At 39.8% G+C, this 23,840-nt stretch overlaps 1 protein-coding gene across 1 annotated transcript; it reads right to left on the bottom strand.

The window, feature by feature from the left end:
• Nucleotides 1–5,114: 5,114 nt before the first annotated feature.
• EIF3B (eukaryotic translation initiation factor 3, subunit B) lies at nt 5,115–23,444 on the bottom strand. Its single transcript, XM_010291575.1, has 20 exons — nt 23,440–23,444; nt 19,853–19,968; nt 18,850–19,042; nt 17,388–17,507; nt 17,240–17,297; nt 16,430–16,558; nt 15,237–15,394; nt 14,178–14,309; nt 14,006–14,072; nt 13,386–13,432; nt 12,358–12,568; nt 11,705–11,777; nt 11,048–11,170; nt 10,442–10,520; nt 9,442–9,580; nt 8,675–8,800; nt 8,108–8,185; nt 7,460–7,568; nt 6,846–6,963; nt 5,115–5,695 (listed from the first exon to the last, which is right to left on the bottom strand). The coding sequence occupies exons 1-19, from the start codon at nt 23,442–23,444 to the stop codon at nt 6,860–6,862; spliced, it is 2,067 nt and encodes a 688-aa protein (XP_010289877.1). The 3' UTR covers nt 5,115–5,695; nt 6,846–6,859.
• Nucleotides 23,445–23,840: the final 396 nt, after the last annotated feature.

The raw sequence follows: 23,840 nt of genomic DNA, 5'->3' as shown, positions 1-23,840 counted from the left end.
AGTTTAAGGAAGTTTATGAAGTTTAAACCAGTTAATTCTCCCATGAATTGCACTTCTATCTTGACGAATTCTTCCTCCCTCTCCCCGCGTTTCTGTCTCTAACACAGCAAGATTCCAACCGAGAAGGCGGCAGAAGGAACCCAGCCCCGTCACTGCTGCTGCCAGCGGGAACCTTCGGTGGTCTGGGACCACGGTAACAGCCGTAGAGCTGAGCACGCTTACAGATTCCGCCGGTGTTCCCAAAACACTGATTAAAGTTATCCGTGACAAAGAAAGGGAATGGCATTTCACTAAGTACCCATCTCATTTAATCCCAGGTAGCGATCACTATGAGCCTGTTCAACCAGATCAGAGCAAGCTGGCCCTGATCTGTGCAGGTCCCGCAGGGTTCCTCGCAGCTGGAATTCGTCGCAGGACCGGAGCAATGATGAAGTAGCAATTAACTGCCAGTGCCTCATGCCACAACCCCGTCAGTCAGAAACACGGTACCCCGTTTTAAAACGCAGACAATAATTTGACTCGAAGATTTAAAACACACTGACTGTATTTGTCAGTATTAATAATATACAGGAGCACATATATCTTAGCCTGTTCCATCTATAGGTGAAGCAATAGAGAAAAGGTGGTGTCGTGGATCAGCTGTGGGGTTAACCGGGCGCCCTGAAGCTGGGGGCCTGCTCCGGCCTGGACTTGCTTTGCAGCTGTGGGCGAGTTGCACAATCCCAAACCTGCGTGCCTGGTGGAGGGTCTATTCGACATCCCACCTAAAAGCTGTCCTTGGGGTCTCAGCTAAACACAGAGATTTGAAAAAGTCTATTTTCACCTTTCCATGGCTGTTTTCCCCTCCATAAAATACAGCAGCATCCCCTTAGCCGCTCCTGACAGGAGAGCTGATGCTGATAAAACACCGCATAATGCGCAGAAATGCCGCCTCATCAGGAGGGCGTGCGGTTATTGAAACAGGCTTGTTCTACAGCCCCACCAGTCACAAGCAACTAGTTTCTATAGGAACCAGATTTACTTCCACAGTAACAAGCTACATGTCAATTTAATGAAGGTTTCACGAACAGCTCCCAGTCTCCAGCACTGTCGTAGACATGTTTTGAGTAGTTCCAGCCACAGGAAAGGAAGATTTCTTCACTGTGAATATCTCGGAATACAAGGTGAGCTGCTTGGCTTTGGATAGCTTTTAATATTCACAAGAATGCAACGGTTAACTTAGCTTCCTCATCTCCCTAAACAAGTCTGAGTGACACTGTTTTGCACATCTCATTCCCATGGGCTGAAACTCATCTCTTGGAAGCATTTGGAAGTATTGTCTTGCACACCATAATCCCAAGCCCTGCAGGAGGAGTAGGGGATAGTGCAAGTCTCTTGGACAGCCTTAACCTCCAGAATAGTCCGGTTAATCACTGCAGTTGGTAGCCCTAAGTCACCGAGGGTACAAAAACAAACCCAAATAAGCAGCATGTGGAGATGGGTCACACCAAGTACTAAGGCTTTTGCTTGCATTAGAGAGGAACACAAGGTATTCTAGATATTATCGACTTTAAGCGATTCTGCTTTGAGCAGAGGTTTCCATGTCCACCCCTGTCGCATTTCAGCACACTGGGAGAGTAATGCTTCAGTTCTGCTGAGAGCCACAGGGTTGAAGGTTGAAATTTGGGAAAGGATTACATTTTCAAAGCACTCCTCTTATTCTGATCAACACGGAGAGATGCCAAGGTCCTGCAGCAACAGCGAGGACTCCGACAGGACTATAATCCCAGATGTTTTTGGCTGCCGATTATGAATCTGCCAGTCAGATCCCAAAGGGATGGGCACACTGAAAATCACTGTCCAAAGCGGACTAACCACCACCACCTGCCAGGTTACCCAGCCTCACCTCCTCTACTATACATTTTTCTCCTCTGCAGGATGCTTATACCCAACTTTTTGCCTGAAATCACACAGAGCTTTGCACAGAGAAAGCAAGTCTGGTGGTTTTTTTTTTTTCCTCTCTCTGGCCGGGCCACAGAGCCCAGGAACACCAGAAGACAGCTGGGAAACGTGATAGGAGGATGCAGGGCTGGGTACAACCCAGCCGCTCCTCCCCATCCCCTGTCCTCCCCTAAACGATGAGCTGCTGCTCCTTCGTGGCTGAGCTGCGAGATGGTGCCAGCTCAGGGCTGGGTGATTTGCCCAGGGAGGTGCGCAGCGAGTTGGAGCCCTTCAGGAGGCTGCACAGGCAGGAGACAGGATGGTTCAGAGGCAGCAGCGATCACCCCAGGGAAGGGAGAGGCAACACCTGCGCTCTCCAGGTGGGAGACACTGCAGGGAGTGCAGTGAAATAGTGAGCCCCAGGGCAGGAAGGGGCTGCAGCAGCTCCCTGCAGAGCCAGGCTGAAGGAAGCAGCGTGCCAGCATGGCACCTTGCACAGGACACAAAAGGGGTCAGGATATCAGGAGCTGGGAGCAGCTCTGGCTTGTTGGGGGATGTGACGAGCAAAATCACCCACCTGTAAGCCCAAATTAGTTCTTTATGTGCAAATCCAGCTGCGCACACCCTTCATGAGCAGGCCACAGGCTGCTTTTTCTGCCCTCCAGTGTGCCAGATTCCTCCTCCCCTCCTTTCCCAGGATCAAACACGAAGCACAACCAGGTAGAGGGGCCCAAGCCCCACCAAAAGCTGAGCAAGAAGCACCCTGGCCCCTCCAGTCTTGCACAGGAACTGACAAGAGCCCTTGAGACCATCAGGAAACAGTTTGCCACCTCGAGCTCAGTGCAAGCTTCCATCATATTGTCACTTCACGCACAGGGGCATTTCATGACTCCCACGCTCAGGAAGGCAATCCTCCATTATTTTTAGTGCCATTCATTACAACAACCTATTAAAACAAAAACCACCACCAAAACAAGATCACCTTTTATCCTCATTATTTATTGACAGTAATCAAGTCAAAGCTCATAAAAGTTACAGTAAGGTTTTATAAAAAAATAGTAGAATTCAAGAAGTTAAAATGTAGTATAGAAAGTGAGCAAAACTTGCTCTATGAAGTTTGCATTAAGGACTGTAGATGGTTAGAAGGTCATGAGAAGATTTATTTATTACAAATTCAAAATAAAGACTGTAAAAGTGAAGGCTAGCCCAGGATTATAGGAATTGTTCCAGTTCATCTTGCTATTAAAGAACAATCATTAAAAATACTTAAGAAATACTTAATACTGTAACAAGCACGGTGAGATACTATTCTACTTAATGGTCAAGGTTTGCCCCCCTGCCCTCTTTGGGCCCTTGAAGGCATACAGTGGAGGTACAATTGCCTTTGGAAGCATTTTTCCCCACCCATATATATCTCTATACAGCACCTACAAACCTGCTTCTGTTTTGTCCATCCTTCAGAAGCCCTTATGTGGGCCACAGGCTGAAAACCAGTGGCACAGAGTACCTGAAGCTACACAACAACATGGATTCAATCCAACAAGACCCTTCCTCCCTACTACAACTCCTGGTGTTACTCCAAGATATGCCAAATAGACTAGTTTACCAAATACATACCCATTAGCAATTTCAGTAGCACATAATTTGGAAAAAGCATTTGAAGTAAGAAACACTACAGAGAAGACATAGTAATTTAAGGGAGCAGTGCCAAAAATGCCAGTGGTACAGATGAGAAGAGGCCTTAACTGCTGGTCAGGACAATGTCTTGTTCAGCTTCCAAAGCTCCTACAAGAGCATTAAGGTTTGGTGTTTTGGTAGTTCTTTTTTTTTTTTTAACTCACTGATGATCCACACTTGACAACCATCTTAGAGGGGGACTCAATTCGTTTAACATTGGCATTACATTTCTTTTCTTTGAAAATGGCCAGGAGTAAAGCACAGTAGCCTGTTAAAACTTCATTGCATGGAGACGGGGGGGAAAAAAAAAAAACCAAAACAACAGACAAACAGCAACCTTTCAGCTCAATTCATAACTTCGAAAATGGTTGAGAAGTCAGCTCTTCACAACTAAAGGGCAATTAAAATGATTCCTGCTATACAAGTTCAAGCCATTACTGGAAAACTTTGATGTGCTAGAAATTATTCTGCACTGTTTTGCCAGAAAGTTAGTATTTTTTTCCAGTCCAGTTGAGAGGACAAAACTTTAATCATCTGTGTATCTCTATATATATGGATTATGAATGAACAAATGCAGAAGACTGGAAACTAACACAGACTTCTGGAAAAAAAACCAAACACCACCACCCCCCACTGGTTTAAGACTGAACTACTGAAACTAAGTCAGTATCATCATTAAGCAACAATTATTTTGAAGAGTCTTCCTGGTGAAGAGAACAAGGGAGCTGAGGGGTTCGTGCATTTGCTATCACAGCAAGTTCACCTAAGGATGAAGAAAAGCGAGCGCTGAAAACCTTACTGTCCCTTGGCTGCCTCCAGCTGAGTGGGCCTACCCTTTCCCCAAATGTTCCCCTCTGCCTTCCACCTCAGATCCCTCAGACACCGCTATGCAAGTGAGCTCAGGGTTTAAAAAGAGCAAGTCAAGAGGGCTCAAATTAGCAATTTCACTGGCCAGTGCAGGAGAGGAGACGCGAACATCCTTAGTCTCCTCTGCCCCTCAAAGGGCAAGCAGCAGGCCAGCAATCTCTTTCACAATATCCACAAAATAATTTCTGCTCATAAACACAAATACAGAGAAGCTGCTCCACCAGCTTTAAATACATTTTCCCCCTCTGATAACAGAGGGCTTTAGAAATGAAACTAGGTACTGTAACAGGGAGCATAAGGCATGTGTATACAGAGCACTTCTCTGAAAGTTTGCAACATTCACTAATAAGACTTAGACTAATCCAGTAATTCCTGAGCCTAGTATCAGTTTGCAAATGGTTTAAGAAACCCACTCATTTTCTAGTCACTCCATTAATAGCAAACAGGTCAACCTGTCAGATTAATGAGCCATACCATCACTGTAAAAAATCAACCACAACACAAAACCAGAGAGCCATGAGGAACCAAGACTGAAAAAAAATCCAAAGCAACCATATAGTCAATATAGCAAACACACTCTTATTACTGTGGGTATTTTTGACTTTCACCATTCAGGGAGAAGATTCCCTACAAACAACGCATAGCCAGCCTGGGTTTAGTATAGGTCTGCTTTTATTTCCATATTCAGCTCTTTGAGGGAGACATCCTTTCACAATCTGAAAGGAGGAGGATATAGCCCACTGTAGTGCTGCTTCAGCACACTAAAACACATCATACGAAAAATGGTTCTGGTGACTTTTCCCCAAACAAAATGAACACCTGTCCATGCACTCAGGACATAGAAAGAGTCCTGAAACAGAAACATCGTGCGTGTGTGTAAGACAGAGGTGCGCTGATGAATCTCACCTCACTGGCAACAGTCAAAAACTGCCAGTTGGTAAGTACTGCAGAGGAGTCAGGAAGTAAATACTGGTAGTAGTGGATTTAAAAAGAAAAAAAAAAATTAATCAAACCCTAAAAAAACCAAAAAGAATAAAAATTTAAAAGCAGCGCCTTTCCAGTATCTCACTGCAGCAGGCAGCAAGACTTAAAGGCACTACAATGTGTCAGAATGGAGAAAATCTGGTGCATCCACCCTCCCAGAGTGCAAGAATATGGATTAAAAATTCCAAAGTTGATGTAGGCTTTCTGAAAATGAACGAACTTCTTTTCAGCACAAGATATGGCGGTGCTGCAGAAAAGGAGAAAAGAGGTGAGTTAGTTACCATGCTTTATACAAACAGCTCAACCTCACCACAGATGCTTGCTGGTAAAAGACTACATAAACATGTGTGTCACCTGTTCTTAAACTGACATTTGTTTACACACTAAGCAGCTTCTCTCCCTTTTCCTTACACAAAAGGATCACCCACGTATGAGAGACAGACAAGCCAGATCCAAATACATGCAAAAGTATCAAGGCTATGGATTATTCTACAGGTCCAAGAGGTATACTGCTCATATTTTACTTGAGCTCCTTAGATAGCTGGAGGCTAAAGAGCTGTAGGATGACTTACAGCTGCAAAAGGCACACTTCCAGTCTCCCCTTCCTCTTCCTTAAAAGAGGTCCTGAACATGACAGAGCAGGAACCTGTTGCAGGTTTTAAGTCCTATGTGAGTGCTTCACTATCAAAATATCTTTTCCCTCCTCAATACAACGTCAAGCTCCCTAAAGAATATTTCCTACAATGGTAGCTGAAAGTAGCCTCTGTTTTCAACGTACAAATATATAATATGAATTCACAAAAAAGAACTGGGAAAAGCACTGGATTAAACAAAAGATTTCAGCAACAAGCAGTGACAGTCAGTACACAAGAATCTGCTATTAGCTGAATTCTACACAACATTTCTAGAAAATTGTATCAGAGTTCATGTGGGTATTTAAACATGTACTCAAAATTATATCAACCCACAGTCAACTTGCTGTTTAATCTTTAGTATAGTATTTAAACTCTGTCCAGTCTTGAGTTAACATGCAATTCTTCCAAAAGACAAAATTTCCATCTCATACTAACTACAATTCCTCTCCTCCTACTGACAAAACTCAACAGTCTGCAATCACTGTGTTTAGAGGTTGACCCTGACTCTGTTGTGGGTTTGATTACTCTGGCAAGACAGGACATACACAGTATTCTGCTCAGTACAATTCATATATCTGACCACCTGCAATTATCTTTTTAAAAAGCTTTTGTCCCCCTCTAGCCACATAAAAAACAAATGAACTCAATAGACCACCACATTCATTCATGCAAAGATACCTAACTTTCTCAAGCAAATTAATGAATCTATAACAATAGCTGACAGAGAAAAGTCTCTCTCAACTGAGAGGTATGCTATCTTACCACAGTTTTATTAATTACTCTGGTTCTGCAAGGGTAATAATTTCTTCATTGATAAAAAATTCAACAGTCTCCTCCTCCCAGTCATCGACATTGCTGTCCAACTCATCTGTGTCTACCCCTGGAATGTAGAAAACATTAACACTGAATGCATCAAACAAGGCAGCAATGGAAAGATCTGATGCTCTTAGCAGAAACAGTCCTTAAAACAGCAGTGAAATAAGAGGTATTTAGTGCTTTAAATCATAAAAAGTACATACTAAATTAATTAAATGACAACCAAGGCATTACTGTCTCCCACCACAGGGCTTTTGTGGATTTTCTGGTTAAATGCAACAGCCAGATCTCTTCACAGTCTTACCCCAAGTTCAAGCCAATGCTTGCCTTGAAGCATAAAGAGGTGAGGTAAAGCACAGAGTAAAATATGGCAGCCAGCAACATTTGAGCTTTCTCTCATTTGGAAAAAAAAAAAAAAAAAAATCCTGTTGCGATTCAGGATAAAAAGTATCAATAGCCTTCAGAGAACAAGGGACTAGCTTTGGCAGGAAATGGACGGAGAGAAGTGGTGAATGAATCCCTGGGAAAGCAAGTCTTTACAAGTACTATGTGTGGCTTACCTCCTCGAAGCTCTAAACGCTCGTTCCTCTGCTCCATGTACAACTCTTGGGCCATCTTGCGGTACTTTCTGAACTCTTCCATCATTGTACGTCTCCTTTCCACTAGCTCCTACAGAGGCAGGAAGAGGTCATTAAACCTTCCCAATAAATCAAATCCACGTGCAATGCATTCGTTTGCAAGTCAAACCTTTTTCTCATGAACATACTTTCTATTGACTTAAAAGAAAAAAGATCTTTCTCTTATGTAATCAAAAAGCTGTTTTGGTAAGTTGTGGTTTTGGTTTTTGGGGGGGGGGGGTTTGGGTTTTTTTGTTATGTGTGTGTGGGGTTTGGTTTTTTTTTTTTAATTTAAAGAGATTTTTTAATTTAAAGACTGGCTAATGCAGCTACTCACTAAGAACCCCAAAATTTTACCGTCTTTGCTTAATGAGGTAACATCAGTGCCTCTCCAGATTCATTACTGTTTAACCTGATAATTTAGCAGCATCTGTCTAAACTACCTATTGGAACTAACGCTAACCATCTGGATTCAAATCAACACAGATGTTTGTTACAAAAGAAATTTAACTTACATATCACCATTACAAGATAACTAAGGACAGGTTACAAGAGTTTCATCTACATTATTATATTCCAAAAGTGCCTTGCCTTTGAAGCTTTGGACTGGCTCAGGCGATCCTTCTGCTCAAATATCTTGGAGTACTTCTTCAGGTCCTTCTTAATTTGCTATAAAACAAGGAATTTTATTTCAACTAGGATATCAGACTAGCAAACCACAACCATCATATTCTGTAAGAACTCCTTCGGCAGGCTTAAGCAGGCTATGCATTTTTTAAAAATGTCCCTCTTCTAGGCATTTCCCTTTGCTATAATTTTTTTTGTTCTTCCTGGCTTACAGATCATGTAAATGCTTCTGTACATGTTCAATAAGTGAAGTCTGGACAGCTAAACTCAATTGTTATTCCTTAAACCTGTTCACTGTACCCTAACTGTAAGAACAACTGGTAACCATTTCTATTCTAAGCTTAAAGAACAGTTAATATTTACAGCTATTCCCAGAAGTGAGGTACCCTATAGCAATAAGTTTCTTCACAAATTCAGGGTGAAAGGCAGGTGCATTGACAGTCCAAGCCTCATCCTCAAGAAGAGGGAGTAAACCAAGTACGCTTATACACCAAATCAACGTCATCAGAAAGAGTCAGTGGAATACACTACCTTTATCTGATCCTCACTGAGCAAGGTAGCTGGTCGTGGTCTCCAGAGAAGCTGACAGAACCTGTCTTTATTGTTTTTCTGAAGTAGACGGCCTTGAAAGGTCCATAACCAATATGCATTGTCCACCTGGAAGAATAGTGCACCATCTCAGTCAAGTTAAGCTATAACTTAACACTGTAGCCCTCACTCCTTGTCCTAAGTGTCTTTTTTATAAAATCAGCACCATTAGTCAACAGAACCAGGGTGCTCTTTTTGCTAGTGCCTTTCTTGCACAAGTCAAATTCCTCAGCAAAGTATTTGTTCCACTGAAGCTTTGCAAGAAGTTACCTTCTGGAGGATCACAACAGTTTGAAACTAAGCCAGCCCTTCTATCATATTCTTAACCTCAGATTCTATACTTGCATAGGAGAGAATTGAAGTGCAGTGGCTGGAACCAGGCAAAAGGTAACAACAGGTGCAATAAATCCTGCTGTTTTGTGTGGACCACAAGGAGATCAAGTTTCAAACCGCTAAAGACCTAATGAAAATTCAGGAAAAGGACACTTAGTTTAGACTCATGAACTGCTCTTCCAGAGCTTATTTTGGACAACCAGGGAAGCTAATGGCCCAAAGAAATGCTGATGTTCAGAAAATAACGTATGAAACTATGGCACAGGTTTTAAGTCATATGACCAGTGACAGGTGTCCATTTTCTCTTTCTAATCAACAGTCCTTTCCAATACCACTTGAAGAAAAAGAAGGAAAAAAAGAAAAGCGAGCATTAGTACCTTGTGGCTCCACCAAGACACAGAAGTCACAATGTATCTGCCTGTAGGATCCCATTCCACATCTGAAGCTGTATAGTGTTCAGCAATATTCATCATGGTGCAGTCGGATGTATCGACAAATGCTAAGGCACCATTCATGCTGCAAAGACAAAACAAGACAGCCTGTTTTACACACTAGTATAGCCTGGTTTTTTAAAAGCATTTCACAAGCTGCATCTTTACAACCCCTCACTACAAAGAAAATTTTCAGAGCAAGAAAGTTTTCAGAGCAACCAAGAGACAGGTCCATACTGTCTCTAGTACAGTCACAGTGGCTAGAAAGCAATGCAATGAATAAAGACAAAAATCCAAGAAAGGATGACACTTTGGTTTCTATGTTCAGTGACCCTTAACTCATTTTATTTCTGTTTTTAAAGGCATAGTGAAAACATACCAGTTACAGCCAAAGTTTAACAATCATTGGCTTAGACATATTTAAGTAGTGAAGAAAAGAAAAAAATAGATTTCTAAGATGAACAGCAGCCCTTGCCTGAAATCATGTAAAGGCAAATACTACTCAACTGGCTAGTAAAAATAATTTTCACTTGCTCTAATGTGAAACTGTCTTTATAACTCTTTTACAAAACAGTTTTGTCATTAAGAGGTATGGCCCATGTCACAGTCCAAGGCTATAACAACAACAAATGCATTATAAGAGCATGAATGGTGCAAACTGGGTTAGCTGAGAGTCAGTATTTAACTTAAACACCTGGAAAGTGTTTCTAAATATCCACTTTTCTGTTGAAAAATGCATTCTTCATTTGATGTGGCAAAAATAGCAAGTAGAAGTTACAAAGAACTAAGCTACGTCACACATCTTTTTTCCTTTGCTTTTGCAAAGTTGTATCGGGACTACACAGTAATGCAACATTCATGGAGATACCAAACACTTCTTGATGAGATCCTCTAGTCTTTCCGCCTTAAAACGAATGTGGTGTTCAGTAACCTGTGTAATACTCACCTTCTGAGGCCAGCCAACACTACAAATTGCCCTTGAGGACTCCAGAATATCGTGTTTGCCTGCTGTTTGTCAAACGTTTCTGGAAAGAAACAAGACAAATTCAGAAAAAGATCTCAATCCAATGCCATCAATTAGCTTACAAGCAGTCAACTCCACCCATTCCTCAAAAGACATTTCTGAACTTTGAATTCTGCAAGCAAGTCCAAACAACAGCCCTTAGCGCTACACTTCTAAAGACAAAACTCAGTAGCACCAGAACATTCAAAGCTAGCAGAAGAAAGAGGAGGAGATCAGAAGACCCCAACAGCCAGCTTCGGAATAAATTTTACCTGAAGTGAGACAAGCCTGTGCTATCACCTCACAAAAAATTGCCAAGATCACAAAATTTTTCTGGCTTGTAGGCCTTTTATTCCCAGACCCTGAACTGATTCGAAGTGAAAACAGTTTAGCTGCCACCAGCAGGTTAGATTTCTAGAATACAATGTCAGGCACAGCACCTATTTCCATACTATCCGCCACAAACAGCCACAATTTCGAGTTTAGTGCATCTATTGCCATGCAAAATGCTTAGTGTCTGCACTTTTCACTTGTTTTTCAGCCACTTACTTATGAGTTCTATTTTCCCATTGTTTTTAACATGGTAAAAGGAAACTGAAATTCGTGGAGTTTCTCCATGCAACACAGCAAACTTGCTTCCATTTGGTTCCCAAGCAAAGGCTATGATGCTTTCTGTAACAACAACAAAAAAAACCAAAACAAACAAAACAAAACAAGACACACACACACACAAAAAAAAAGAGTCAAAATTTTGTCAGAAGACAATACAAAGCTTGGATTTCAAGCAGTTACCAAGGAAAACCAAAGATGCTGAAGAGAGGGAACTCATCAGTTAACAGACTTTGCCATATAGACTATCTTTTAACACACAGGTTGATTAGGCAAATGCAGGGAGTTATGGGAAGCATTCCAGTCAGAGAGTAGCTCCAAAGTCTCCTGTCTTCTACAAAATACACCCATTATCAGCCCTACCATCTTTATTAATAACAAGTTTTCAGTTCTGTCATTTTTCAAGCCCGTCACAAGCATGACTAGTAACAAAAGTTTTGATTTTTACATGAGACACCCTGCAACGTGAACACTGTAGCTCCTATCAAGAGAGTTAACTTCCTAATCATGTCACATGTTGACAGGAATTTCTAAGAAACATGCAAGTGACTACTCAAAAAAGTATAAGATCAAAAGTAAGGAAATAATTGGCATTACCTTTCATTTCCACCACATCCACCGGCACCTGTTTCTCTCTCATTCGGAATATTTCAAAGTTGGTCACAACTCCCTGTAAAGGCCAAGATCAGTTCATTATCCAACACAGAAGCAGTAGAGCAAATAATTTTATTGCTAGGCATAGAAGGACAACTAAACAAACAGCCTGCCAGGACACAGGATGAGAAAGTCAAGATTTGTTTCTTTAATGACAGCAGATAAATACAGTATGCCTCACTACTGAACACATTCTAAAATTCTTCATCGGAACAGAAGAAAACCTGAAGAACTGTACAAAAGCATTTATTTCTTTTCAGACTGTTATGAAATTTAATTAAGACAGATAAACATATGGCACATTGTGCAGCTTGACCTATGGGTTGTTCAACAGCTGCTTAACAGTGAGTAGGAAAAGAGGTGAGGCATATAGCTCTCACCCAAGTCCAAGATGCCACTGAATTCAAAGCAAATCTTGGATGCAAACATTACATACATTTTGCTCTCCACGTGCCTCAAATTCAAATGGAAAAATGAAAAATAGTTTTGACATCATATAATTTACACTGTCTACATTAAAAGACAGTACTGTAAGAAAATGAGACGTCAGCATGAGATAGAACCAAATTTTATGAATATCATGAGAATCCACATACCTGTGTGCCTTTGGGAGTCCTGTCTACCTTCACACACAGGTAATCCCCGTTCTTCTGCCAGTGTAGTTTACAATCTACGACATTGAACAAATTCCGCACACGAATTTCTTGTCTAGAAGGCAGCTGCATCAAAGTCACTCTCGCTGGGATGTCTTTGTCCTCAGGCACCCAGAAAGCAATTATGTTACCACCTGGAGACCATGAGAAGTCTCTACAGGAAGAAAGTTAAAAATATGCCACTTTCATTTTTAGTCAGAGATACTACAAGCAGAAACCATTGTCATGATTGTACCTGAATGTTGCAGACAAGTATCAACTCTCAATAATAAAGACAGAAACAGACAAGCAACTGAAGACAATTTAATAATCGTACACATATCGCACCAAAACAGACTTTTAAACTGCTATTTAAACTTGCTATGGTCAATGTTATCAAAATAGTACATTTCATTAAAGAGTAGGGGTTACACGAGCATAACCACCAAAGATCTAAGCAACAGGCTGACTGAACCAATGAGCAAAAAAAACCCTGTTAAATTACTCTGGAAACAACCTTCTTGCACCTGGGTACGCTTAATTTTCTTGTTGCTTTACAGAGGTACCTCAAAAACTCTCACAGGAGTCAGTATCTATTGTGCAGACACGCACGAAACCAAACCCTTTCCTTGCCAACAGGCAGTATACAGCACACGGTTTTAAGCCAGCATACAAACCTTGTTAGGGAAGATATTTCCTAATAAACTGCACTCCAGTTTGGCTTTGCAGACAAGGAAAAGGACTCCCAAGCTAGACCGTGGATTAAGCAGTACCACAAAGAGGACTTCAAAGCATACAAGCTGTCAACTGTGGACATCAATACATTGAGAATTTTCCACTCCTTTTTTGCCAGATTGTCTAATTTGACCACTTCAGCATATGAGGCCATTTGCTCTAGTCAACAGTCTCAAGATTCCTCTCAGCATAACAAAGCCCCAGACATAAAGATTCAACTAAAGAGAGCACTTATCTTTACAAAGGAATAAACTCACCTTATCCCAGTGATTTTCAAGCTTTTTTTGTCCAACAAACCCATAGACTAAAAGAGAAAGGTGTGAATTTTCAAGTTAGTAACATTCTTATATTTACACATGCACCTTCTACTTTTATTATTAAAGCATATAAACTAGGAAGCTGTGTAGTTTTCAGAGATCCTGTATTCCTATTTTTCATTATGAACATATGTATATGACAATTTTATGACAAATATTACAAATAAAAATTGTTGTACAGAATTAATGAGTACAGCAGCCTGAATTATAATGAAATAGCAAAACAGACTAGATTAGGTTGCAATTTATAGTGCATTTCAGGTACTTTGTCACTCACCCACTACTGAGAGCTGGGAGGCATGACATAACCTTGATCCTATTGACTCTTGTAAGTAGTATATTGAGCTGTCTAGTCCTCCCGAAAGTGTGGTGTGAAATTTACTGCCAGACTGAACTAAACTTTTCACCCAGGAAAGAATAAGAGAAGAGTAAATGTATTTCTTCCCTTTTAATCCCGGCTCTGGAGTATATTATTAAAATTTATCCTTTAAAATAGATACCATGGGAAAGACTGACATTGTAAGGCAATAAGCGTTATGCAAAAAAGAGCAAGAACTTACAGGTGTTTCATAGATGCTGAGGGTATCTGAAGTCATTCGAGCAAAGAATTTACCATCATGACTCCATCTAAGCAAATAAAAATTAAAAAAAGAATATTAAATAGGAACTGCCTTTTTATTAAATGACGTCTGGGACTACTACTCTCTACTCTAATTCTGTTTCTCAACCTACTTAAAAATAGGCCAGTGAGCTGAGTTTTCACAGTGGAATCCTCGCTTCTTTTGCCCAGTCAGAATATCCCAGATGATAATAGCCTGAGGGTCGTCCTGCGTGTCCATCAAAGGGCTGAAGGTCACTAAATACCTACAAAAGAAATAATCAAATTCACTATCAAAACTTCATCTAATATGTCAGTTCAAGCATGCTTTCATCCAAATATTATTTAAATACAATGCACTTTCAAACAGCAGTTTCTCTAACGGGATTTTCTGGAGAGGAGTTAAAAATAACTACAGTATGATAAAGGGGGAGAAAGCTTCCAGAACACAGTATTCCCTGGCATCCCTCTGGCTGAAAAGACTCTAGATCGATGTGCAAATCTTACCATAACAATGTTACAACAGAGGGGAACTCACCAAATACACTGTTACCTTCCATATAGTTTTGCCACCCAAACATCATTGGTTTTGAACTGAATATAAATCCACTAACCTTAGCCAACCTGAACTATAGGTATACTAGACTTCTCCACTTAAAGATAAATAATCTCTCTTTAATACAATAAAAGATAAAACCTAATTGCTTCCAAATATGTTACTTGAAAACTAGCAAAACAAGATACATCTCAGTCCTGAAATTATTTTAGCCTTCTCTAAAGAGTGTTTCAATGTTAAAAAAAGCTTAAGCAATTCATTTCAGTACTACAGATTTGGAGGATGCTTCTCAACTGAAACTTTTCAGAGAACTGGAAATCTAACACTACAGACATCTCATCCAACTAAAGAGGAAAAAAATATGGTTTTCTCCCTTGGGATAACATCATCTTTGAAGAAACCTGTCAGCTTAGTTTTGTAGACCAATTATTCCAGATTATATTAAGTATCTTTCCTGAAAACAAAGGAGACTCAAGCATAGTATCATTCTAAGAAGGATTTATGCATGAAAAGCAGTACTTCCAAAGGCAAAAGAGAACAGAAACCCCAACCACATGAGATTTGAAAGCACAGCAGCCAGAATGTGTGTGCTTCATGCTTTTGATCCCTTAGCCCAAACTGATGTCATACTCCATACCTTTCACAAGGCGAGAAGTCGATAAGCTGCACTCCCTGGTGACTAAACCTTTGAATCTGCTTGAACTTCTCTCCACCCCAAAGTGCGATGCCTCTCTGGTGGAACGTAGCCAAGTAGGTACCTTTTGGGGACCAACGTACATAGGTTTCTGTCCACCGCTGGATTTAAAAAAAAAAAGTATACATAAAGGTTTAGTTTCATGCTGCATTCCTAAAGGGGAAAGAATTAATGTGTGGCTTGTAGCACCACATTTTGTGAATCCATTTATTAAGTGAAGATCTCAGAATTAATGATACCTTGAGCTAGTTGTAGAGTTTAATTTCACACACATAATGCACAGTACTTATTCTTCAGGTTGAAAACTGTCAGTTGAGACCTTTTCAATTTACTGATCACCAAACACATTTTCCAGGTACAGTGACAACCTTTGTATAGCAACAATTAAACCCACCTAACAGGCTTGTGTTTCCTGTTGTCTTTCAGCTCTGGTAAGAACATACTCAGAAGTAAGGGTAAGTATTCCAAATTTCTTAACAACAATACAGTTCTTGATCTTCAGCTAAGTTGGAGAGGTTTTAGCAATATCGACCATGGCGATGAGCAAAATTACTCATCATCCCAGAGCCAACTTCTTTCTACTGTAATGCATAATGGTTATTAAAGAAAATGCTTCTGGGTACCAACAGTTCTCAGCAAGCCAACTGCCTGCAGCAGACAGGCACACTAACTCTCCCTTTTATATGCTATTACCAAACCAGCTATTCCTCTTTAGCATCTCTGCGGTCAGCAAAAAAGCAAGAAGTGATCAGAAGCAGCATACTTAAGCACATACTCAGCCCTAATGAATAGTACTCCTCAAACCCTGACTTTGCATTTTCAGGTCTTTCTGAATCACCTATAATATACAGATGAAGGAAACTAATAGGCATCATGGACCAGTTAAAAAAAAAGCCCACACACAACCACAAACAAGTTAACTCCACATTTGTTTTATCTAAGCAGCTAAGTCTAATTCTAAAGGATGTAATTTCACCACTTCTCTTCAAAAGGAAGAAAAAAGTATTTCGGGGGTGGGGGAGTGGGAAACGACAGAAAAAGACCTATTTAAAAAAAAAAAAGAAAAACCTGAAATGTCATAAAATGAATGAGACTGACAGTGTATCTGCAATGTACAGCACTTCCAGGACACTCACTGCTCTGTCCTCAATTTGAACAGGTTCCTTGATATCATTCCAAAAAATGGAGGTCCGGTCTCCTGACTCAAAGATCACGCTGTACTGATCCCTACAATCAGGATCTTCCAACCAGTATCGGAGATTCCCCTAAAAAAACGCAGAAGCAAAAATATTATTAGTGAGTCAAAGGCTAAGACGACAAGTTCCCCAAATTAGTATCTACCTGGCAGGTAGAAATCGGTCTTACACAGAGAGTGCAACTTTGCAGTCTTACCATTGCAAACAAGTTTTTAAAGTGAAATTAAATAATTCAAACTACTGGTTACTAGAGGCTAAGAGAACAGATGATAAAAAGGTGGACTTTCAAGCTGGTTTGATAACATTTAACACTTCTTACCTAAAATAACTTAAGGGGTTTTTTGGTGTTTGTTTTTGGTTGTGTTGATGTGTTGTTGCAGTTTGGTTTTTTTAAACTATCCCTTCCTCCACAGGACTTTTTACAAATCTAGTGGTAACAAACACAGAAATTTGCCTCAAACATACAAAAATATAAGATGATGCTTTCAAAATTGTATTTTTAAATGACTTGTGCAAAATCATTATTCAATCTTAAGTTTTAGCCTATGCGGAACTACTAAGCAGAACCACTAAATTCCTCCTGTCACTTCATGACAGTGAGAACGAAGGAACATGAGCGTGCGATCACTGCTGCTACTTATAAAAACACTATTAACACATCATTTCTGTTTTCATATGAACACTCCAGCAATGAAGTAATCAGTTCATATCATGCTGAATATTCCTTCCATTTCTCAAAAAAATCCTTACCAAATCCTTAAATGGCTGTTTCTCAGGGATTTCCCATTCATCACTGATTGTCATGTACCTGGAAGAGCAATTTGATTGATTACACTCCATGCAGGCACTCTTGATTAGAATCCCCAAATCTACAGATATGCACGATAGCTGCACTCACTTATCAAAGTCTGTGAAAAGGTTGACTCTGAAAGTGTGTTGTTTATCCAGTTTGTATCCATCTGCATTCTTCACAGCATCCACTGCATGAGATGGAGACATGTACTCCAGAAAGATGTACCTACAATGAAGGAAGACAAAAGTAGGAAGTCATCGTTGACTACATAATAGGCTCATAATAAAAAAGATATTAAATAAAGTTAAAAAGAAACAATGGGGATGAACTAAGAGCTCAGCACAGAGCATCTGCAAAGTAACTTCTGTCTTGTCCCTAACCAACAGGGTCAAAAGCCATTAATGCCCATTTTGGCCACAGGCACAGATACACTTTTTAGCTGTATGGGCTTGACCTGAATTAAACTGATATTCTTTCTGCAAATGGGCTAGACCAAGTGATGAATGCAAGTTCACTGCAACACGGAACAACGAGAGCTAGTTACAGGCAGGTTAAGTATGCAGCTCTTTCCAGCTGAATGACAGATCATGTTCAGAAATTGTAAACCTTGCTGTCACAGGCATCTCAAAGCACCACTCTTGTTTTTCAACTACGCTGAATATAATTCAGCTTCCTTCTTGCCACTAATACAACCTAGCTTGTAGCCCAGCAGACTTAACATTAACAGTATCCTGAAGACTGTCAGACACTGCCTCAAAGAGATGCATTAACACAGAAAAACAGAATTATTTCCTCATGCTTCTGACACTGACCTTACAGAACCAATATCCCCCCACTCTGGAAAACCCACTTTTTTATGCTTTCTAAACTATGGATTCCTCTCAGACTCGGGAATATATGCTACTCCAACCACAATAACAAGACGCAGTAAAACCTCATATTTATCAGATTGAGAAGAAAACTAACCAGAAATGATCAGGCCCAAAGGAGGAGGGCAAGGGAAAGAATGTTTTAGGGAGAGAAAAATCAATTTCAGATGCTACAGTTAATCCAGGAACAGCAATCAGAAGTTGGCAAAAGGAAAAATGGTCCTGGGAAGAACTCACTGAACTTACGGAAGCTGGAGTCACTAATGTAAGCATAAGCACTGGCAACCAGAGACAGAATACTGACAGGCCATTTTGCAATAAACAGTACATCCGTTGCTACTAAGCTTTTAACTAAAATGAACCTTTACCCTATTTATTAGCCATGGCAGAAAATTAACAGAAAACCCTCATTTAGTACGGCACAGAAATGTGTCTTCCAAACCCAGCTAAACTGTTTCCATAATTAACTCCCCCCACATACTGTAGCTTAATGAGTTATTAAGCTTCTCAGCTCCCCCAGGAACTTCTCTTTGTCAGCGAGACTAAATGTCAGGGTTGTACAGACTAAGGTAGAAAATAGTGGTGAGCTGGCTGATGAGGTCACAATAAAAAAGGCCATAAAATATTGACACTAATAATCAAGGGTAAGTCAGAGCAGTGTTTCAATTCTATTTCCAGTAGGAGTTATCATGACTTACCCTTTCGTCTTCCCATCTGCTTCTGGATAAAATTCATTGATAATTTTACCAAACTTGGAAAATATTTTGTGGATGACATTCTTCAGTTTCTCAAGTCGGTCTGGTCCGACCTGGGGAACATTATCCACGACGATTACTGAGTCAATTCCATCTGCTTCCTGCGGACGATCTTTCAGTACATCACCAAGTAATTCTGCAAAGAAAAAGCATACAAGAAACTAAGGCAGCAGTCTACACCGTTAAGGAGGAAGACAGAAAGATGAAGAGAATAGTGATAGTAAGCAAACAGGAAATTTACTGAAATTTGAAGTCTTCAAGAATCTTCTAAGAAACTTGGTAGTGAATGAACATTCTATCAGAGAAACAGCTGAAGTGAATATACAACACTCCAGCAGTACTTCCTTGCTAAGAGGCACGATTATGCAGTTTGTTGACAAACTTCAAGCAGCTAATTCTTGAAGTCATTCTTAAAGAAATACCTTACACTGAGGACATCAACACTTGCGCTCTTCGGTTGTTTCAGGAGTTGGAACTGGCTCACGAAGTCCTCAAAATTGATGACAGAGCAGACAACTATAAGATTTACTACCCAAGCTCTGACTAGTAGCCTTGCTCAAATAATAACCATATGACTTTGATAAAAAGAAATGTAACATGTGCTTCCTTCCCAAATTACACGAATTTTAGCATAGTTCAAAACTATCTGCCGTACTGGAAGCTCCACATGTCTTAGCACCACTGTAATTATATTTGAGAACTCACACTCCATTTAAACCTTTAATTAAACACAAAAAAGACGACAAGGCACTTAAAGCCCTATTTAAGCATGCAGCAAGTGAAGACAAGCCCACACCTTTTTCATACTCTGGATATTCTTCAACCATACTAATTCCCCTTTCCAACATCATCTTACAAATTTTGAGAGTACTTGTTGGTGGGATGGTTTGTTCAGTCCCTGCACTGTCAGCTTCAAGCTTCTTTCTACTGGGAAGAAATTGCTTACCATACTGTTGAAATTTCCCGCACACAGAAAGGAGAACATTCAGAATGACTAACTCTGCAGCTGTGGCCTGCATACCATGCACTGGGATGAAAACAGTTAAAAGGTACAAAGTACACCTATAAGTTGTGCACGAAATCAGGAGCTTCAACAACAACACTGCATTACTTTTATGTGGTAGGCTTCTAGACATACACTGTAGAGTTTTAGACATACCTAACTTTAATCTGTTCCTCAAGTCAATTCTTTTTGATCGTTTTGTATCCACCAACTAAACCCGACTGGCAATGTATGAATTTAAACACACCTCTCAAACTAACACTACCTAACTACAGAAGTGTACTGACCTCTGAATACAAGAAGAGTCAGAAAAATTACATCAATGATTCAGTCCTCAATGGATTGAGCTAGAATTGCTAAAGACAAGGATATCCAAACAGCGTCTCAAATAACTTTAACCTAAAAGTTATTTTTAAATCTTTCCAGGAATGAATCCCCACACTATTCCTAGCTATCCTGTTCAAACACACACTTTAATTCTTGTCTAGATTACTGACTGTTTCATGGTGCAATCAGTCATGCCCCTGCAACTTATTAACATGATTGCATTATTGTATTCTAAAGAAACATCAGTTAGAAGTGGCACATTATTTCTGTTTTATTGACATTTTTAGTTTTGTGTACTTAAATGGACCAGAATAGACATTCTGCTAGCAAAGAGAGACAAACGTGATGAAATGAATGGCAGTTTCACAGATGCTACATAAATAGGAAAAAACATATATGCATATCTGCAGTAAGTTTTAAGCTTATGTGAAGACCACTATAAAATGCAAGACTAGACAGAAAATAAGTGCATGCCACTATACTTCTGAATTAGAACATAAAGATAAAAGTTGGACAGTCAGAGTATATACAGCATTCACAGAGCAGGGAAAAAAATCCAAACACATGTAGAAACATTTAAAATTAAGAAGGGTGTTTGATGTGTTGATATTTTTAAGACATTTTTACAGACTTTTGCCCATTTTGGAATTCTAGAAATTATTCTGCCCAGAAACAGCATTGGAAAGATCCCTAGCAGTGAAGAAATATGCTTACTTTGAATTTCAAAGTACCAAAAAACCTTGGCCTTCTGTATCTTTAAGCTTAAACAGGTTATTTATTACATGTGAAGCTTTCCACTGATTCAGAGCAATGTGCTTTACAAAAGTTTATGCATAAACAGATGCTATCTCCACTAAGATTATGTAGTACTCACAGAATGTTGTTGTTTGTAGTATTTATTACTCAAAAAGATGCTCTCCATGTGCATGTAGGAGCTACAAATAAAAAGTTAAAGATGCTAACTTGCATAAGAAAAACAAAGACCCAGAAATTGTGAAAACCTACTATTAATGGTAGCAACTCAAGAAAGCTGAAGAGGTTAGAGGAACAATCCTCCATGTTACACCATTTTACTTACTCCGCACACTTTAGATTATACCCACAAACTTCTCCCGTTTATAGCAACTTTTTACTAGTTTGTAGCAACTATTCAAAAATGGCTAAGACGACATTTACACTTCAGAGCAAGTAAAATATTCAGTGAAGAGTGTACAACACAAAGATTAGTGAAGAGCAGGAGGACTTGCTAGAAGTGAATGCTTAAGAAACAAGTTGTAAGAGAGCCCTTAGTGGGGAGCAGCCGACCAAAAATTGGGAAAAGAAAAAGTCAAGCACAGGGAAAGTTCATACCCCCGACTAGAAGTGCTTTAAGTTACTACTGAAGGTATTTTAGACCACCTTCCCCTTCCTTTAAGTTTTTGCTACAAAGTTGAAAGCTGACTCAAACTGTACAGATCCAGAAAAGAAGAACACAGATGACTGCTGCAAGTTAACTCCCTAGTATATATCTGATCTGAAGATATTCTTTCAGGAGTAAGCCATTCTCCAGGTAGCTGGCAGTATACTGAAGTTGTGAATAGGTAATTACTTGCCTAGTAGTTAGGACACATGCAGCAAAGTGTACGCTATGCCTACAAAAACTGTAAGGACTGATAAGAAGAATTTAAAAATCTGGTATTAGAGTAAAATAACATATACATTTCTTATTTACCCTATAATGCCCTATATGTGATTTTTCCTGCATATAAAATGAAAGCATGTCCCTCAAGGACATTTCCACAAAAGCCTACAAGAAAACAAAACAAAACACAAAAGGACAATTTTTTAGGCTCTGTTAGTCATTTTTTCATAACCGTTTCTCACAAAAGACTCTGTAGGCAGCCAGACAAGCCAAGGAATGCATATTTAGATTCATGTGCAAGAATACGATACCCCGTGTTGAATCAAAACTGTAACAGAATAAAGACAAATACCTACATTGTACTCTTCCTCTACCTTAAATTCAAAATTGTGAACAAAGGAATCTTCAAAGGGTAAGAGGCTGGTTTAGCAAGCTTTTATTCCACCCACAAGAAAAGCAGGGTGTGGTGGATACATGGCTATCTTCAGCTGGCAGTATTTTAAGGACCACTATCATTATCTGAACTCAAGCTTCACTGCATCTAACTGGTTATCTGACATATCCCTTCTCTTGCTTGAACTTGGATCAGCTGTTCTGCCAACACCATCCTGGAAAAAAATGTTGTAGTAATGTATGTGAGATGGTCCAAACCAAAAGCTGGTCCAGCTCAAAGATGTTCTTCAAGATGTAATATTATCATAAGCACAGAAATAGCCTTGGCTCAGTGACACTGATGGACTGCCTTTCTCCCTAGGGAATAATCAGAATAGGGAGAAAGGAATAAGGAAGCTCAAGAAGTAACACAGAGATGGAAAGCCAGACCAGCCAAAGTGACTAAACACTGTAATTCAGCTACTAACACTGTATTATTCATACAGCTGAGAAGTTAACCAAATTAATCCTTAACAGTAAATAGTTAAGGATGGAAAAATATGTCTAGCTTCTAAATAGACAGAAATGAACATAATAACCCTGTATGTAGGCAAAGGTTATCACGCAAACACTAACTAGACAAAAAGAATCCAACTACATACTTGCAGACTATTTTGCCAAAGTCTCTTTAAGAAACAAGCATACAGGTTCAAAGATCTATACAGATTACTAAATTAAGACTAGCAAACACTTTTTTAGATTTCTGCCACTTTATTAAGCTAGACACATGAATAGAACACTAGAAAGCACATAGATCACCTGTATTCCATCGCCAATTGAAATAACCAACTGACTTACAATCACATGCTTTAAGAAACATTTTTCCAGTTTTGATACACATAAGACCCTGCAACATGTAGGATATGTATATGTGAGACCCTACAACAGCACCTATGCTAGGACAAGTATTGGCAAAACAAGTACTTTTGCCATTCAAGAACTGAGGTGATTTATTTAGAAAGATATATCTGAAAAATACTAAAATAGAGTTATAACTCCTGTATGCCGAAATTAGGTATTCCTTTGATTGTCTATGCAGTTACACTGTGGCTTAGCCATTTTAAGACAGTCAATATCCAATCCTTCTAAAAGAAGGGCCTCAGTTTGAATTTTCAACTGCCTGAAATAATTCTTGTCACAGAATACCTACGCCATGTCTTCGAGGATTTCACGCTGGATGCATGGAAAAAAAAAAAATCGAACTATGAAATCTAGTTTGTAAACATCTGGTCAACAATTTAAAACTTCTCTTTTGACAGTTGAGTTTAACCAATGGAGGTAAACGGAAAGCACACAAGTTGACGATTCCACTCGGCGAGGGTGTCCTACAGATCGATACTTGAACAGTAAATTTAAGAACAGCAGCGATTCAGCGCCACGGCAGGGTGCACAGATACACCAGGAGACGGCTCATTTAAGGAACGCTCCTACCACGAAGACGCCTACTCAGCACTACCAGCCCTCCACTACCCCGCCAGAGCGGCCGCACGGGAGGAGCTCGGGGAAGCGGCGCCTTACCGAGCAGAGGGCCCGGTTCCCCGCGCGCACGGC

Source organism: Phaethon lepturus, unplaced genomic scaffold (genome assembly GCF_000687285.1).
Source record: "Phaethon lepturus isolate BGI_N335 unplaced genomic scaffold, ASM68728v1 Scaffold52497, whole genome shotgun sequence".
Taxonomy (NCBI): Eukaryota; Metazoa; Chordata; class Aves; order Phaethontiformes; family Phaethontidae; genus Phaethon; species Phaethon lepturus.
The sequence above is the reverse complement of the archived record's forward strand: the minus strand, read 5'-3'. Positions and strand labels throughout refer to the sequence as shown.